We start from the raw sequence: 20,022 nt of genomic DNA on the forward strand, positions 1-20,022 counted from the left end.
TCTGGCTGGAGATTGAGTGAGCCTTAAAGGAGGGGAAACTGCAACATCTGTTTCCCGGTGGGCAAAAACCCACCAAGCGTATTACCCCCCACGGCGAAGGCACCTCCTCAGGGAAGAGGACCATGTATGTGGCCTCAACCCATATGATCAACGGAGGCAAAGGAAGGCCGCGGAAGGCGGCGAGAAGACCGGACAATGACTAGAAAGACGAGCAAGTCGTTTTCCCAAAAGTCCGAGGCGGTCCGCGCGACAGGCGCGCCGTCGTTATTACAGGCCAACTAGCTCATTACTGCACCGAGCGATTATTTATCGACCCAGGCAGTACTTCTGATATCATCTACGAGCAGTGCTTCAACCAGTTTGATCAGGAGGACAAGGATCGGTTGCAAGCAGTGGATTATCTGTTGGCCGGGTTCGCAGGGGAAACTGTCTTTCCCCTGGGCCAAATTACTTTTCCTGTGCGCCTCACCAGCGGGAGGCACACACGAACAGAAGAGGTGAACTTCATGGTTTTACCTCATACCTCCAAATATGACGTGCTCCTCGGGAGAGAATCCCAAGGTGATTTCAACATGATTACGTCCGTACCCCACTCTGCTGTCGGTTTCCCAACCGAAACAGGGGTCGCGTTAATCTACGCACGCAGAGACGTCATGTTGTCGGACGAAGTGCGTCCGACCAAGATAGCAAGGCCTACCCCCAACAATCAACCAGAAAAATGGGTTCTCAATGCAAGATACCCGGAACAAAAGGTCACGTTGGGCCACGCCTTATCCCCCAACACCAGAGCGCACCTGAAGCAGCTTCTCTTCAGGAACCAAGATATTTTTGCGTGGGCACCCGCAGACATGACTGGGGTCCCACACGAAATTGCGCAACATTTCTTGAATACCTTGCCAGGTATTAAGCCAGTGATCCAAGGCCAACGCCACCTTGTATCCGCAAAAAAACAGGCGATGCATGAGCAGCTGGAAGAGCTGCTCTCCACAGGCATCCTGCGGGAAGTCAATACCAGACTTGGTTGTCCAACCCAGTCATGGTAGAGAAACCATCCGAGGGCTGGCGCATGTGCGTCGATTATAAAGACCTCAACAAAGCCTGTCCTAAGGATTGTTACGTACTTCCAGAAATCGATGAAAAGGTCGATAACCTCGCACCATTTCGATGGAAGTGCTTCCTCGATTGTTACAAAGGCTACCATCAGGTACATATGGCAATCGAGGATGAAGAGAAAACGGCATTCCGCACCCCTAATGGAAATTACTGCTATACAAAAATGTCGTTTGAGTTGCGCAACGCGGGCGCAACCTATCAAAAACTTATGAACGACACTTTCCGCGGGCAAATCAGCAAAAGTGTCGAAATCTACATGGACAACCTAGTCGTCATGAGCATGGAAGAGGATACCATGCTCATCGATATCAAAAGAACATTCCAAACTCTGCGAAGCGTCAATATGAAGCTCAATCCAGGGAAATGCTTGTTTGGAATGGAAGAAGGCAAATTCCTTGGATTCATCGTAACCAAAGATGGATTCAAGGTAAACCCGGAAAAAGTTCAGGCGATCGAGACTATGCCATCGCCTTCAACGATGAAAGAGATGCAACAACTAGCCGGTAGGCTAGCTGCACTAAACAGATTCTTAGCCAACCATGCAGCTAAGTCTTACCCTTTCATCATGACCCTGCGGAACTATTTAAAGAAAGAACAATTCCAATGGACCGCAGAGGCTGAAAACGCTTTCCGGGAAATGAAAGAGTGTTTGATACAACTCCCAACTCTAACCGCACCACGCAAAGATGAACCACTTATATTATACCTATCCGCCGCGGACGATGCGGTAGGTGCGGTACTAATAGTGGAGCGAGAAGGAGTTTAAACACCCATCTACTACATCAGCAAGATGCTCAACGACCCAGAGACAAGATATTCAATAATGGAAAAGTTGGTACTAGCACTAGTACACACGTCAAGACGTTTGCGATGCTACTTCGCAAACCACGTCATCACGGTGTTAACCAACTACAGGATCGGCCCGATCCTGTCCAAACCTGACATCTCCGGGAGGTTAGCAAAATGGGCAATCGAGCTGGGTGCACTCACGCTAAACTACAAGCCGCGCCCCGCAATCAAGGGCCAGGTCCTGGCAGATTTCGTTGCCGAGGTATCGGCAAATCGCATCCAAGAATGCGAGGAAGAACAAAACCCTGCATCACCACCACCTTCTTCAGAAACATGGGCACTTTTTACCGATGGTGCGTCCAACAAAGAAGGTGCAGGCGTAGGTCTGCGACTCGTCAGCTCCGATGGCCAAGAGCTTACCTATGCAATCCGCCTTGATTTCAAAAGCACAAATAACGAGGCAGAGTATGAGACTTTATTGGCAGGGCTACGTCTGGCAGTCAAGCTCGGCATACAACATCTGGAAGCACACGTCGACTCCTTGTTAGTCTCAGGGCAGGTGCGCAGCTATGCCGCAAAAGGGGATATCATGATCCTCTACCCCGAGCAAGCCTTGAAACTAAAATCAAAATTCACTTCCTTTAATATCCGACATATCAATAGAAGTGAAAACAAATCCGCGGATGCACTGTCAAAACTTGCATCCACCAGCTTCCAGCACCTGGCAAAGGGGATACGCATTGAAATTCTGCAGAATCCCTCAGTACCCCTGCGCCAAGTCAATGTCATCCAGTACGGTACAACATCCTGGATGACACCAATCATTGCATACTTGCAATCAGGTGTGACTCCCGAAAGCAAGTCAGAGGCACGCAAATTACAATACAAAGCATGCCATTATCAAATGGGAGACGGTATCTTATACCGTAAATCATACCTAGGCCCACTCCTACGTTGCGTCGACCCTCAAGATGCAACATACCTCATCAGAGAGATACACGAGGGAATGTGTGGCATACACGCAGGACCACGCATGATAGTGGCTAAAATTATGAATGCTGGGTATTACTGGCCCGGCATGCACCTGGATGCCGTCAAAGAATTGCGCAAGTGTATTAATTGTCAGCGACATGCTCCCAAGACTTTGCGCCACAAGAACAACTTGATCCCGGTCCCCACCACATGGCCTTTTCAGAAATGGGCAATTGACGTGGTCGGACCTTTCCCGGACACACCAGGTGCGGTCAAATTTATCATAGTAGCTATCGATTACTTCACAAAATGGGTAGAGGCAAAACCACTCGCCTCAACCACTGCTATGATAACGAGGAAGTTCATTTGGGAACACATCATCTGCCGTTTCGGTCTACCAATGTGCATCGTTACCGATAACGGCACCAACTTTGCTGCTGACGAATTTCAAAAATGGCTAGAAGAACTACATATTGAACATATATTCTCCTCCATGGCACACCCGCAAGGAAATGGCCAAGTTGAGAGTATCAATAAAAGTCTAGTCGAAGGCATCAAAGCAAGGTTGGGAACAGCCAGACGTGACTGGGTCGATGAACTCCCAAGCATCTTATGGGCTCACCGAACAAGCCCAAAAACGAGCAACGGGGAGACACCCTTCAGCCTGGTCTATGGCTCAGAAGCGGTAATCCCCGCCGAAGTATGTCTTCCTTCACCTCGAATGTTGGCTATCAACAAAATAGCCAACAATGAAGCATGCAGGCTTGACTTGGACCTCTTAGAAGAAAGGCGCGAAAACGCTGCCATCAACGAGGCCAAGTGCAAAACCAAGCTTGAAAAATACTACAATTCACGCGTGCGGGTTTGTACCTTTAACCCAGGAGACTACGTCCTTCGCGATAGCGAAGCATCTAACGCAGAACGCCCGGGAAAACTTGCCCCTAAGTGGGAAGGACCCTACCTCATCAAAGAGGTCCTGGGTAAGGGCGCGTATAAATTACAAACGTTAGAAGGCGAACCTATCGCACGCACATGGAATGCACAACAGCTTCGACGCTGTTACATGTAAGCCATGTTTTTACATTTTCCATGTAACCTACCAGGCTGCAGGCCATTAGCAAATAAATAAATGAGCAATTCAATTCAATATTGTTTATTACTACTATTACAAATGAGTGTTCCACTTTGCGGTATCTGCAAAAACAGATTGGCAAAATCTTCATTCGCGATACCCACACAAAGCGGTGACCACACACAAATATTGTAATAGGCCAGCAAAGGCAAAACATTAAGTGTCTATCCGGCCGGATACACACACGGTTTTTACAAAACCTACACAATTCCTAAGCCCTAACGGGACAAACACTGGAATTGACTAATACTCATACAACGAAGGTATAGAGTATACTCAACCGCGTTTACAACGGGTAGAGTTCTGCACAGACACGTTCAAACATGCAAGAAGTAAAAACACTTGTACAAATTGAGCAACAACAGTTAAACTTTATATTCAAAAAATTCTTACACCCATGCGGTGTACAAAGGATTTACGTAAAGTTCTGACATTTACATAAGAGGAAAACAAAAAAGGGCACGCAGGCCAACCTAACCCTATTTTGTACCGCTGGTACCCGCGCCATCTTTGCCGACACCAGCAGCCTTTCCCTCTTCCGATTCATCGGCATCAGCATACAACATCCGTAAACGGTCTACATAGTCAGGCGCATCCAAACATTCATCAAGCTTCTCAAGAGCGGAAAAAGACATATAATAGAATGATGCAGTAGCCGCCTCAAGAAGTGCTTCAGTATTCACACCATGAAACCCTGACCGTTCATCAGTGTACCCGCCTTTAGACAAGATGTTCATATGGCTGATGCATCGGTTGTAACCAGCTTTAAAGCCAGCATCCCGGGCACGTTGCGTAATCAAGTCTATACCCGTTGCAGTCTCAGGCGCATCCAGGATAGCCTTAACAATCTGCAACGCAAGCAATAAGATTATCACGTGCAAATCCAAACAAAAGCAAAGATACCAGATACTTACATGTGCAATACCGTGATACCGCATCCACTCACGGTCAGCCTCAAGCTGATTGAATGAAGACGTAAGGCTATCTCTGGCCTCAGCAGCCTCACTAGCTCGCTTTTCAGCTTCAGTCACACGGGCATTAACCTCCGCAAGCTTGGCCTCTCGAGTCTGCATCTCAGCCTTTCGAAAACAAGAAACACAGTATGTACAAAATCATTAAACATACTCAGAAGGTAAAAGGAAAGATCAACTGAAAAGGCAACTCATACCTGAAGGCTCCCAACAATCTAGTTCAAGTGGTCGCGATCAGCATTCGCTTCTTCAAGAGCCTTAGAAGCGCGGCCCTCCCTCTCCTTGGCCTCTTCAAGAGCCTTTGCAGCACGGGCCCCCGCCTCTTTGGCCTCTTCAAGCGCCTTTGCAACCCGAGCCTCTGCCTCCCGGGCCTTAACAGCAACCGCTTCGGCCGCAGCTTTCTCCTTGCCCAACGCAGCATTCGCTGCCTTGGCATTCGTCAACTCCTGACGAACACGAAACAATGTTTCATTCTGTTTGGCCCAAGATACTTTCCAGCTCTTGCGCTCATCAGAAAGTTTTTCGTTCCAACTCTTGCGTTCATCAGAAAGTAACTTGGCAGGAGTACGAACCTGTTTAAGCTCAGCAGTTGCAGCCCACTCCTCGGTTTTCTTATGCTTCTGAAAAGCAGCCCTATCCTTTTCAAGCTGCTCCGCACCCTCGCGAGCAACCCTCACTAACTTTTCCGCCTCAGCACGCAGGCGGACAGACTCCTCCTCCCTGCGACCCAACGCTTGGTAGTTCTCCATAATGGCATTCACCATAATGGAACTCCCCACAAACAAGGAAGAGAGTTGGTTGATTCGGAGCTCACGCGGCAAAGCGCGAGCTCGGTTAACCTCGAACGGGGTGCCCACGCCACCCAATATCTCCTTGCAAAAGGAAGCATTATTTGAGATATCATCCCCCTGCATAACAGTCCAAGGGGGTCGGTGATAGCTCATACTCCGATCCGGCGTATAAGTGCGGTAGAAATACTCCAGTTCAGACTCTCCAGGCTGAATCGGAGGCTCTTCGTAACCCGCACTACCGGAAGCGGAACCAGAAACCTTCTCAGCAGTAGGAGACTTCTGCGGTTCAGCACCAGATTTTTGTTTTCCAGCATCAGAAAACCTCAAGTCCAAATCATCAGCATCATTTGGAGAGATCAAGTTGTTGGAGGAATCAACAGTATCAAAAATCTGGGACGTAGCTTTCCCCACAGTCTCTTCTGCCTGCACTGAAGGATCAGGCACCACCTTGGCAGAAGGATCGGTGAATTCTTTAGTCACCCCCACATCCGCAGCTGTGTCATGCGGGGGAGACGAAGGCATCTCAAACAAAGAGGAGAAGTCCTTTCGCTGCGGTTCTGCAAAAAAAGAAAGCAATAACTATCAGAAAACAAGTTGTGCACACAAAACACTTGCAAAATTTATAAAACACTTACCAGAAGTAACCGCAGGTTTCTTTTGCGTCGCACCAGTTGACCTTTTGGTCTGTATCTTCCGACGCTTTACTTCACCAGCACCAGCAGCTTTCTCCTCTCGCTTTCTCTTCTCACCAGCAGGCTGCGAACCCGCAGAGGTCCCACCTGCAGCCGCACCACTACCTAGAACACCCAAACCCTCAAAGGTGTCAGATACTACCCCGTAATCGGTATATCTGCGGTAACAAGAACGAGAGATACCTGCCGCCTGTGACACCAAAGGAGGGGCAACAGAACCCTCAGGTTTTCCCTTCCCGCGACCCTGCGCGGGTTTCTTCACCTGCTTCCTCTCCACATATTTCTTAGGGACGGTTTTCACTTCAAACATCCCCAGGTCCCCAAGATTACCTGCATTCGACACAATCAAGCAAGCAGATTGCAAGGGTAAACTTTAAACAAACAAGGAAATCTTAGAAGATACCTTTGCCCTCTGGGATGGGCGCATTCAACACATTACGCGGGGGAACGCGGAAATTGCTAACAATCTCCAAGTTAAAACCTTCCCATTCCCCACACGGAAGCAACTCAACCTTGCCCTTGAAATCTGACTCAAACATCCTCCACAAAGGAGCGTCCTCTGATAAAACACATGCAAAAATAGTAAAACAAGAAAAGAAATCAAGAAAACCGCACAAGGGTGATAATGCTTACCACCACTTTTTTCCCGCACAACAGGCCTTGCCCTCCTATCCGGTCGAGTTAGCATCATTCGCAACACCCAAAGTTCATTGTTGCCCAGTTTCTTAAGTTCAATAGGCCTCAACCTAGAGAACCATTCTACAGTCTTTGCGGTGGGGAGAGCAATATCTTCCGCAGTAACGCCCACATTCACATTCCGAAAGGTCATGTTGGCATGCACCGCACAACCTTTAACGTAGAAAAACCTCCTTTTCCACTTGGTAAGACCTGATACGTGGTCGAAAACTGGTTATCGTTTGTGCTTAAGTTGATGTTTTTACATAGCTTTTAATCTTGAATAGCCTACTTTTAATGGGATTCGTGTTTTACAGGTCTAAAAGAGTTTAAGGAGCTAATCGGGAGCTAAACGGAGCACTGGGACGTGAATCGGATCAACCGGGGATGTGAAATGAACAAAACCGGGTTAATCATGAATATTGGATGTGTTTTGGGAATGTTAATGGATTTAAAATGAATATATTGGAAGATGGCATGATAGAGGGCTGGATTACGAGTACGTGGGCGACAACGGTGAGTAAAACGGAGCTATAACGAAGAAGTTATGAAGAAAACAGTTTCGGACAAAATAGGAAAAACTAGAGGCCGTCGGGGATGGGCTCTAGGCCGTCGCCGACGGGCTCTAGAAATTCCCGTCGTTAAAAAATTCCCGTAAACAGCCAAACAAGCCGTCAGGTGATTTCAGCAAATGGGGAGGCCGTCGCCGACGGGTCCCAGGCCGTCGCCGACGGGTTGTGGTTTCCTGAAACGCGAAAAATTGGGTATCTTTGATATAGGAACGATTCTAATTGGTCTTGGGGCATTCAATTCGTAAGTTACAAGTTCTTGGAAGTTTGAATCTCAATTTTAGAGCCTAAATTCACCAACCATTCCTCGCTATTCCATCTACCTTCATCATCACAACCGGAATTCATCAAGAATCGTGACCATCATCATCTTTCACAATCATCATCCACCAAACCCTAGTTCATCCAATCATCGTTCCTTTCACCATCATCATCCACCAACACCCTAATCCTCATCCTTCTACCATTCCACAAGATTCAAGATGATTGTATTCACATCCCAATCATCAGGTGATCAAGCTTCTTCAATCATGAGCGGCTAATCATCTCGGTTTCACCCCAGTGTAGTTAGTTGTTAATTTTAGGGTTTCGAATTGTTCTTGTTTCAACTTAGTGACAATTTGTATTTGGTTTTTGAAACTTTTGATAATAGTGTTACATTTGTTGCGAATTCGTAAATTGTCGAACGATGTTAAAAGTTATGACTTTGCGAAATGGTGATATGTAATTGTGCATTGTCGTGGTTAGGATTTACTTGTGTTGATTACAAAGTGTATTTTTGTCCGTTCTTCGGGATGTTGATAGCTATTAGCACCTAAGTCACGGTACACTAAATCCGTTAATCAAATGCATTTGAGTTGAATCTAAAACTTGTAGAAATCCTAGGTTAGCAATTACCGAAACCGGGTGTGATTCCTTTTTCTTATTATTGTTCTAGTAATCAAGTTTTTCGTTAATCGTTAATTATTAGTTATTAATCAATCTAATCAATTTGTTTAGTCTAAACTCACTTCTTTCAATTAAACGAAAACTAAAAATTATTCTAGCAAGCTTCATAAAACGTGACAATTGTTTTAATTCAATCAAATCCACACACAAACCACATACTCATCGTGGTTCGACCCCTTGCTACCACTAACACATAGTTAAGGGTAAATTGGGCTTATAAATATTATCTTTGACCGGAGCGCGACACTCCGATCAAATTTTGGCGTCGCTGCCGGGGAGTGTGTGCTTTTTGTGTTTGGATATTGTTTGAATTTACGTGATTAACTGTTTAAATTACATAGCTTCTTTTTGTACTTGTCTTTTTCTTTGTTACGCGGGGTGTGTTACTTGTGCAGGGTACAGGTAGTGCATGCATACGCGAAACTCGGGGAGGACTTCACCGTTAGTCTACGAACCGGAAATCAAAAGAGTAGCAAGAAGAAACTTAGCAAGCCGATTAGAAGCAACTCTTGCTTCTAATCAAACCATTGAAACACCACAATTTACATCATCTATTGAGACCAATTCAATGGCAAACCAAAATTCCACCCAAAATCAAAACCAAAATCCACACCAATTCCAATACCGAGGAACCTTCAATCCCAGCCCAAACGTTCAACCTATACCTCAAGAACAACCGGGTGGCAACAACTCTAGACCACCCACACCGCCTTTCCAAACCCGCGGCCCAAATAACAACCAAAGAACACCTCCACATCAAAACCTCAACCGACAAAACCCTTTACCCACCAACCTTGACGACCGAAACGTTAACTCCGATCGTAGAGGTAACCGTGATCGTGACAATCCCGCGAATGAAGACCCATTCTTCAATATCGACGATTTGAGAGACGCTATCCCCGATGACGAACCATTTAGTGTTCCCAGTTATCAATCGCCGGAACATGTGAGTGTTCACACGGAAAATTCGGATGATGGGGGATATTACGATGATCGAGCTAATGATGATGAAGATTGGGGGTATGTGAACAGAGGTAACATCTACAATGCTAGAGGTTTTGAAGATGATGAGTTTGGCTACCAAAACGCCAACTTTGTGGGGAATGATGACTACGGGTATGGGAATGTTAGAAATGACGGTTATGGAAATAACCGCCAGCCACGAAACAATAATCCAAGGAACCGGGATGACGGTTATTACAACAATAACAACAATGCTAACCGTAACCGGATTCCCCAATTCGTGGGGGGTGGTAATAAAGGTGGAGATAGAAGAGGTGACCAAAGGGATAATCAAAGGCCGGTTGATCAAGAAGTGAACGGCCTGCGTCGTCATCAACAACCCCCACAGGGAGTAAATGACCGTTTTAGGCTTGTGGTCACCGACAATGACTCTCCAATAGTTTGTGAAAGAAGGATGTTCGATTGCAAGCCCCACTACATCAACATACTTCCCCACTTCAACGGGAGGTCCAATGATGAACCGTACACTCATTTGGCGGAGTTTTCGTCTATATGTAGCACTATCGGGGGGGGCATAATTTTGCATTGGAGGAGGTCAAGCTTCGATTATTTCAGTTTTCGCTAAAAGATAAAGCGAAGCAATGGTTTCTTACACTTCCGGCGAATAGTATTCGCACATGGACTGAAATGCAACAAGTTTTTCTTGACGAATACTACTCAATGGCGAAGACCGACGATGCTAGAGATGAAATTCGGTCTTTTCGCCAACTTTCGAGGGAACCGTTACATGAAGCATTCACTCGATTCAAGGAATTGATCCGGAAGTGCCTACATCATCAAATCGAAAGGTGGGAGTTGGTTAAATGCTTCGTGGGGGGTTTAGATGATGAGACGTGGAACCGCCTTGAATCGGCCAGTAATGGAACTCTATTAAGCAATCACGAGGATGACGATTGGGAGTTCCTAGAAAGAATGAGTAAAAGGTCAAAAGCGAAAGAGTCAGCTGATCGAGCCAAAAAGCACCCCACCTCAAGGTCTTGGCCCGATCGTGATGTGAATTCTAAGGATCGAATTGAAACGTTAGAGCGGGAGTTGGCTTGCATGAAGAAAAGAGAAGTGAATGCGGTGCAATACGCCGTATGTGAGGAATGCGGAGACATCGGTCACCGGACCGAGAATTGTCAAGCCACCGTGGAGGTGAATCAAGTGTATGGGGACCGAAGGCAATATGACATGAACTCCAACACTTATCACCTCGGGTTGAGGAACCATCCTAACTTTAGGTATGGTAATTTCTCCAACCAAATGAACCCGAATTTCCAATCGGGAAATCAAGGTGGGTATTCGCACCAAACTCGCCAAAGAGGTTACAACCAAGATGGTCACGGGTCGACGAATAATCAAGGAGGTGGTGGTGATTTGAATGCAAAGATAGATGTAATGCTTTCAATGATGCAAAAGTCCAAGAAAGAGAATGAAATTCGGGACAAATCGCATGAAGCATTAGCAAAACAAGTGGGCCAACTTGCGGAGGAAATGGCTCAAATGAGGGGAAGCATGGGAAAGCTCCCAGGTGACACTACAGTGAACCCGAAGCATCAAGGTTCAAACACAAGCAACGTGAGGAATGCTCGCGTTAACGCGGTAAGTATTCTTTTAAATGATGAAGTTTGTAGTGTTGAAAGCATTCCACCACCACAATTAGTTGATGGTGTAGTGGAAAATATAAATGATGAGCTGGAAATTGAAAAGGAACAAGAAACGACTTCACAAAGTAAAATTGAAAATGTAACTAAAAAATCTTTTTGTGAAAATTGTTTAAATCAACTTAACCCGATTAATGTATCAAAATTTGAAGAACGTTGCCCACCAAAGGACGAGAGGTGGGAAAATTTTAAACAAGCAAAAATTAATTTACCATTACTCGATGACATTAAAAAGGTTCCGGCTCATGTGGAATGCTTAAAGGAGTTAAGCATCGAAAAACGGCACAACAAATTACCCGAACCGGTTGATTTGATATCTCATGTTAGTGTCGTTCTATCGAGTGCCCTTCCTCAAAAAGCTCAAGATTCGGGAGACTCTCTTATTACAATTCAAATTGGAACCTTCAAAATTGAGAGGGTGCTCCTCGATCTTGGAGCTTGTGTGAGCATTTTACCCGGGAGTTTGTATGACCAATACGATTTTGGTCCATTAAAAAAATTTGATACTCCCGTGGTATTGGCCGATCAGACTCCCACGCATCCAAGGGGGTGGTGGAGGATGTGACTGTTAAGGTGGATGATTGCTACTACCCAGTTGACTTTTTGGTAGTAGACTATGTTGGGTGTGTTGAGGACACCCAACTGGTAGTTATCTTGGGTAGACCGTTCTTGGCAACTGCTAATGCCATAATAAATTGTGCAACGGGAACGGTAAGCATGAAGTTTGGGGTCCGGGAATTAAATTTAAATTTTTTTCCAAATTTCACTAACCCGCTCGGTGAGGATAAGTTTCCTAAAAAGGACATGAATCCAAACAAAAAGGTGTGTGCTATGGTTGGTAGGTTTGGAGAAATAAGGAAGAAAATGGTCAAGAAAAAGAAGGCGAAAAAGTCACCTCTAGAAAAGAAGAAGGAAGAGGAGGTGAGGAAGTTTAGACCGTTTGGCAACAAATGGTATGAATCACCGGTGGGTGATTTCGAGGAGTTTGTAGGCGGAAAGCATGACATTCGACCACCATGAGGTGGTAAGTCAATTGTTGTTGTATATTTTATTTCGCATTTCGTTTTAGTTGTTATCCGTAGTTTAGTTAGTATTGTTGTTGTATAATTTTGTTATTTCGTTTTAGTAGTTAAATGAACATTGTGGGTGTGTTCCCTATATAACCCTCACGAGACCTTCTCCTCCTCCCGAGCTATCGGGTGGTTCAAAGGGCTTGCGTGCATATGCTAAATGCCGCCGTGATTCCTACGAAAGTGAGTTAGGATTGTTATTGTTGTAAATTATTTTTCCACAAAAATCAAGGTAATTTAACGCATGATTTGGTAACACTTTCATAAAAATGGTAGAACTAACTACCTAACAAATTTCAATGGTTGTGAGAAGCATGCTTCTACACAAGGGTTAAGATTTGTAGGTACAACATGTTCGCGAGACAACCGTTTTTATGACGAGAAGAAGAAGATATGAGCATCTAGCAACAAAAATCAGGTGCATGCGTTTCCTTTTACCTTGATTCTTAGAGTAGTAAAAAGTGGATTGTATTTTGTATTTTATTTTTCCGGGGTGAAATTTTGGGAAGGTTAGCCGTGTCACATCCCTTATGCGTTTTTAAAACTCTAGTTCTTACACATTGAGGACAATGTTTACCTCAAGTGTGGGGATGGGGGAGTAGTAAAAGTTTTCGATTTTGACCCGTTCATTTAAACACTACACATTGAGGAAAATGTTTACCTCAAGTGTGGGGATGGAAGAAAATTTCAAAAAATTTTCAAAAATTTCTTGTTTCAAAAGCAATCTTAAAAGCACAAGTAACTAAGTTAACAGGAGATGGCACAACCCATTTGGTCTTTTGTCATGGTCAAGCTCAAATTAATAGCATGACGGGTATTTAGCGGGTGGTTATTTGGGAATAATTCGCCTAAAGAACTAGCATTTTATGCATATCACATACCATACCCTTATACATGAGGTTTTGAGCCACTTTTATATCATAGATTTACATATACATGTTTCTTTGTTTGAGTGGACCATTAGTCACATATTGTAGAACTTGCGACTTTTGATACGTTTGAGACCATAGATCGAATACAAGCACAAGAATGATTAAGGCATTAGGTAAACCTTTTCCATTTTACACCATTTTTATATCCTTACCCAAAAATTTATCCCTTAGTAGACAATTTTGAGCCTAATCCTTTCGTTTGACCACCCTATAGCCCATAACCTTTAACCTTTTTCTTTTATACCCGTGTGATGGAAATTCGATTATAGGAGTCAAGTTTGTATAGTTGTGAATTGTTTGTTTGCATAAAAAAAGAGAGATAAAAATTAGAAAATGTTGCGAAAAAGAATAGAAAGCCATTGAGAAAAGAACAAAAATATGTATTTCTAGTTGTTGAATAAAAGGCGAAAATCATTGCCTCGAAGTTGACGTATAGTTTAGTTTTGTTTAGAATAGTTGTTTTGTAATAAAAATCGAATTTTCATCACCCTAACCACTTTAAAATATCCTATTTCCTACCCTTAGCCTAGCCCCGTTACAACCCTTACAAAGACCTTATGACTTGTGCTTAGTATTCGTGTTCGGTGGTGGAGAATGATTGAGTTGCAAGCCTATGCGGGTACGTGTTTTAATCGGTTTTGAGCGATTAATTGTTGAAGTGCTAATACATTATACATATTAGCCAATTTATAAGTCGAGTGGAGAGAACATCGTGAGGGATGTGCATGACTTGTTAGTTTTACGGGCAGGTTAATCTTGGATAACCATTTTTTGTGATTAGTCACTTCACTGTTAAATATGTTGAAAACTGTAAAGAGTTTGAACTTTAGTATGACAATTGACCTTAACCTTCGTCTCGGGAATGGGGAGTGTATTCGTTGTTCGACCCACGTGAAAGTGAAAAACAGATTTGCTTGAGGGCAAGCAAAAGACAAGTGTGGGGATGTGATACGTGGTCGAAAACTGGTTATCGTTTGTGCTTAAGTTGATGTTTTTACATAGCTTTTAATCTTGAATAGCCTACTTTTAATGGGATTCGTGTTTTACAGGTCTAAAAGAGTTTAAGGAGCTAATCGGGAGCTAAAAGGAGCACCGGGTCGTGAATCGGATCAACCAGGATGTGAAATGAACAAAACCGGGTTAATCACGAAGATTGGATGTGTTTTGGGAATGTTAATGGATTTAAAATGAATATATTGGAAGATGGCATGATAGAGGGCTGAATTACGAGTACATGGGCGAAAACAGTGAGTAAAACGGAGCTATAACGAAGAAGTTATGAAGAAAACAGTTTCGGACAAAATAGCAAAAACTAGAGGCCGTCGGGGACGGGCTCTAGGCCGTCGCCGACGGGCTCTAGGCCGTCGCCGACGGGCTCTAGAAAGTCTCGTCGTTAAAAAATGCCCGTAAACAGCCAAACAAGCCGTCGGGTGATTTCAGCAAATGGGGAGGCCGTCGCCGACGGGTCCCAGGCCGTCGCCGACGGGTTGTGGTTTCCTGAAACGCGAAAAATTGGGTATCTTTGATATAGGAACGATTCTAATTGGTCTTGGGGCATTCAATTCGTAAGTTACAAGTTCTTGGAAGTTTGAATCTCAATTTTAGAGCCTAAATTCACCAAGCATTCCTAGCTATTCCATCTACCTTCATCATCACAACCGGAATTCATCAAGAATCGTGACCGTCATCATCTTTCACAATCATCATCCACCAAACCCTAGTTCATCCAATCATCATTCCTTTCACCATCATCATCCACCAATACCCTAATCCTCATCCTTCTACCATTCCACAAGATTCAAGATGATTCAATTCGCATCCCAATCATCCGGTGATCAAGCTTCTTCAATCATGAGCGGCTAATCATCTCGGTTTCACCCCGGTGTAGGTAGTTGTTAATTTTAGGGTTTCGAATTGTTCTTGTTTCAACTTAGTGACAATTTGTATTTGGTTTTTGAAACTTTTGATAATAGTGTTACATTTGTTGCGAATTCGTAAATTGTCGAACGATGTTAAAAGTTATGACTTTGCGAAATGGTGATATGTAATTGTGCATTGTCGTGGTTAGGATTTACTTGTGTTGATTACAAAGTGTATTTTTGTCCGTTCTTCGGGACGTTGATAGCTATTAGCACCTAAGTCACGGTACACTAAATCCGTTAATTAAATGCATTTGAGTTGAATCTAAAACTTGTAGAAATCCTAGGTTAGCAATTACCGAAACCGGGTGTGATTCCTTTTTCTTATTATTGTTCTAGTAATCAAGTTTTTCGTACTCGTTAATTATTAGTTGTTAATCAATCTAATCAATTTGTTTAGTCTAAACTCACTTCTTTCAATTAAACGAAAACTAAAAATTATTCTAGCAAGCTTCATAAAACGTCACAATTGTTTTAATTCAATCGAATCCACACACAAACCACATACTCTTCGTGGTTCGACCCCTGGCTACCACTAACACATAGTTAAGGGTAAATTGGGCTTATAAATATTATCTTTGACTGGAGAAAAATCTGGTGTTTACCGTTAACTGGTAGAACCGCCAGAAATTCTCAACGGTAACGTCCAAACCAAGAGCACGGAAAGTGTACTCGAAGTTCCTGATCCGGAACATCCCAAATGGACTCAGTAGGGAAATATGAAGGTGATAATATTCTAACACCTCGGCAACAAACACCGTCACAGGCAGTCGGAGGTTGCCATCGTTAAAGAACTCGGCCCACAAAGTGATAAATCCCGCCGGAGCATCGGCACCGGTGTCACCCTCTTGTGGGTAGGTTGCAGGCCACTCCTCGGCCATTTGTATACTGGTCATCAGGGTATTAAATTAACCCTTTGACCACTTCAATACCGGTAGACCACCACCGATTGCACCACCATCATCATCTTCATCAGCCGCCGCCAGCGGCTGTTGTTCAGGGTTTTCACCCTCCACATTGTGTGGATTTGATGGTTCAGCCATAGAGATGTAGAAGAAAAGAAAATGAGTACTAAAACTAAAAGAATCTCACCGGAATTTCTGAAAACCTTATCGGAGAAGATGGAGGAATCTTTTTTCTCTCGCCGGGAAATTTTGAAATTTTGAACAAGTGAGGGGAAACCACGAACGATTTCCCCTTATATACTCATCGCAATAAATGCGAAAGGGAAACCGAATCATCACGTCCAAAAAGAACGACTTATGAGGTGCCACGTGTTCAGCGACGGTTCCGCTGACGGTTATCACGCGCGCGTGGCCGCACACGCGCCTGACATTAGAATCGTTTACACTTCTGCTACAGTGCATTTATGACCTCGGGCAGTGCAAATGTCCTTTCATTTCAGCACATGCCAGGAAATCTCACCAAATTCCACCAACTCACACGTGCGTTCAGCCACGTATGCAACAAAAAGCAACAACATTATCCAAACACAAGCGGCATGCGGTTTCTCTGGTGTATCGCACCATAACCCATACCGCATGTCGTTTTTTTACATACCCCTCAAAATAGCCAAAAATTAAATCTTCCCATGGTTAAGGGGGTATAAACATGTCCGCACATACCCACGAGCACACGTGGAATATGCGGAGATGACAGACACGAGCCCGTACAGGTGTGTCAGATGCTCAGAACCAGCGTTGTTCTTTGGACTGAACCGCATCTCAGGAACAAGTAAACCGCATTGCTTTCATTCTCTTCAAGCTTCAAATCCCTCCTATCCGGTTCACAACCACAGAGAGTGCGTAAACAGCTTCTTCAAAGAAAAGAAGGATGGGAATGTACGCGAACGCACATGAGCAACCCTGACTCCTGATCCTTCAAGAGCCACATCCGAGCAACACACTCGTTTCAATCGAGTATTGGGCTACAAAACCGCAGACACTCATGAGTCGCTGCGGACACACCCATAGCTCCGCAAATGGTTGCCACGGAAGAGCCACAACTAAGTCATCACACAGATGAGCGAAGCTACTTCAAGGAAAGCTCCTCGGCATTGGAGCGTGAAGGAAAGTGGCTAAAGAACAGATGCGAACGAGATTCCCACTCACCTAAAGAGGTCTCGTTGAACAACAAGCGGCCGAACAACGGTAACAAGTCTGCTTATGACTTTGTTGACCCACTTGTAAGACGGATAGAATAAACAATGGTGGGCATAACCATGCCTATGACCATGTTTATTTGACCATTATCCAGAATCAAATTGTTCGACCAAACACGGCCAACAATGACGCAAGTATCCAACATTGTTCAGCCAAACGTGGCCAACAATGCCAAGCAACGAGGTAACCGCAAAGGACGTGCGGTTACTTGAGAGCTAATTGGAAGAACATGAACACCCCTCACAAGGGATCATCATTACATGTCTAATTACTTCTGAAGACCACTCTCTTCTTAATTCACCACCTCAGAGGTTGGTTCGAAGTTTGTGAACATCTTCAACCACCATCTCAGAGGTTGGTTCGAAGTTTGTGGACACCTCCAGCAAGATCTCAAAGGTTGGTTCGACACACCAACAGGTGGCACCCAACCCTGATGAGATCAGAAGCACGTAGCCCATGCTACCATATCAAAACCCTAGGCTAAGAATTTCGCATCAGACGAAACTTTTTCACCGGTACGGAAGAGGCGTCACATGACTCTTCCGGATCTCCAGCTTGATTTACGAAGAGCAAAGACCATCTACATGGCCTAGAATCTTCTCCAGACTCCAAACTACCTTCTAGACACCATAGTCCAGTACTCCTCCCACATGCAACTTGCATATGGCAGCAACACTAGACTGGGGGGACTTGAAGGGGTATGGTCCCAGATCTCGCGTCAGCACGACCGCACCATTACCCTTATCAAAACCCCCACTAGCTAACAACTTACCTGTGTCCGTGCGGGAACGCGCGAACACAGTGGTCGAATCCAATCTGCCCAATGATGGAGGAGGACTTACCTGGAATATGAGAACGGTATAGTAACGCGGCATGGCACCGCATCTGGTGTATGAAAACGGAAGTACTCACAGCGATGCGGCCTAGCACCGCATCCAGTGAACACTTCTATCAATACAAGGGAGCTGGATAACAGCAACAGTCACCACAGGTGATGATGCGGCTTGGCACCGCATCTCGCGTATTTCTTGATCAAAGAATGAGATGCGGGAACATCTAGAGTTACCGCAAGCAGCGATGCGGCCCGCACCGCATCCTGTGCACTCAGCAAGTGGGACTGACACCACAGAGCAAGTAGCACCAATGACAGCCGCCTGTCAGGTCTACGTAAGCGACAGGCTGACGTGGCTTCACCTCCACAACCGACAGGCCTGACACACCTGCAAAGGTGCAGCATGTCGTTAGTCTATCCGTCCACATCCTCCTTCACTCATCGGCTATAAATACCAACCCCAAACTAGGTTTGAGGTATCTCTTCACAACTCCCTCACTACTACTACTATCATACCTTGCTTCCCAAGCAGACTACTGATTCTCACGCCGGAGAGTGGTAACAAGGAGCACCCCCCACCCCATCCTCCTTGTTACGAGTCACGGTTTGTTTCCTTGTGCAGGTGATCAACCGGCAGACGATCTAGCCAGCGATCCTCGAGAGGAAGGGATTAACCCTTCTTGACGAGACCAGTGTGATAACCCTGCCCGGTTAACCATTGTTTCATCATTGGCGCCCACCGCTACTCTTAGCACTTTTTTTAACCATCCCCCTCCCTCTCAAAAGATCATGTCAGATCGTCTAAACAACAATACAGGGGATAACCTAAACCCCACCAACCCAGGGCCTTTGGGGACTGCTCCTCCAGCCCAAAATCCTGGCCACGTTGGCACATCAACGCAAGGGGGCGCATCCCTTACGTTTGGACACGATCTCTCACAGTACGCATATGTGATCCCTCCAGACATGAATCCTCATGCCTGGTATGACCAGCAGGCAGCCCTGCTGGCCCCAACATACAATCGAGCTTGCGCGGAAGCGCAAGTACAAGCCGGGCCTACCCCGGCACCACATATCCCTGTGGGTCGTATTTTACAATACGACGGCAGGGTTCCTTCACGCCCAGCCTCCCGAAGCAGGCGGGAGGACCGCGGATCCTCTTATTGTGAGGTCCGCACAATCGATGAGGACGATTCCTCATATGGGTCTCGTGCCAGAGGCCCAATACAAAGCCGCCTAGGCCCTCAACGCGATAACAGGCGGCAATCCTTCACCCCATCCTCCTTGTTACGAGTCACGGTTTGTTTCCTTATGCAGGTGATCAACCGGCGGACGATCTAGCCAGCGATCCTTGAGAGGAAGGGATTAACCCTTCTTGACGAGACCAGTGTGTTAACCCTGCCCGGTTAACCATTGTTTCATCATTAGTGTTAGGGGCCAAAACCATTATAGAATGCAACATTGTGGTCTGATATGTTAAAAGATTACTTTTTAGGCTGAAATGATTAAACTTGCTAAACCACAGGAGCCAAAACATTAAGGAAAAATTACAAGTTTTGTCCTTTATCTTTATGCCACTTTTCAGGCGGTGTCCTTTTTAACGAATGTTGACAGGCGGTGTCCTTTACTAGGTATTTTGTTGCAAGTTTAGTCCTTTACACCCAACCCAGTTAAAAAACCCGGTTAATTGTTGGGTGTAAAGGACTAAACTTGCAACAAAATACCTAGGTAAAGGACTAAACTTGCAACAAAATGCCTAGTAAAGGACACCGTCTGTCAACAATTA

General features: G+C 45.0%; 2 protein-coding genes across 2 annotated transcripts; both read left to right on the plus strand.

The window, feature by feature from the left end:
• Positions 1-9,061: 9,061 nt before the first annotated feature.
• Positions 9,062-10,240, plus strand: LOC110943694 (putative uncharacterized protein DDB_G0279653). Its single transcript, XM_022185429.1, has one exon. It carries the CDS (start codon positions 9,062-9,064, stop codon positions 10,238-10,240), a length of 1,179 nt encoding a protein of 392 aa, XP_022041121.1.
• A 95-nt stretch (positions 10,241-10,335) lies between these two features.
• LOC110943693 lies at positions 10,336-12,341 on the plus strand. Its single transcript, XM_022185428.1, has 2 exons — positions 10,336-11,782; positions 11,851-12,341. The coding sequence occupies exons 1-2, from the start codon at positions 10,336-10,338 to the stop codon at positions 12,339-12,341; spliced, it is 1,938 nt and encodes a 645-aa protein (XP_022041120.1).
• Positions 12,342-20,022: the final 7,681 nt, after the last annotated feature.

This window comes from Helianthus annuus, chromosome 5 (assembly GCF_002127325.2).
Source record: "Helianthus annuus cultivar XRQ/B chromosome 5, HanXRQr2.0-SUNRISE, whole genome shotgun sequence".
NCBI lineage: Eukaryota > Viridiplantae > Streptophyta > Magnoliopsida > Asterales > Asteraceae > Helianthus > Helianthus annuus.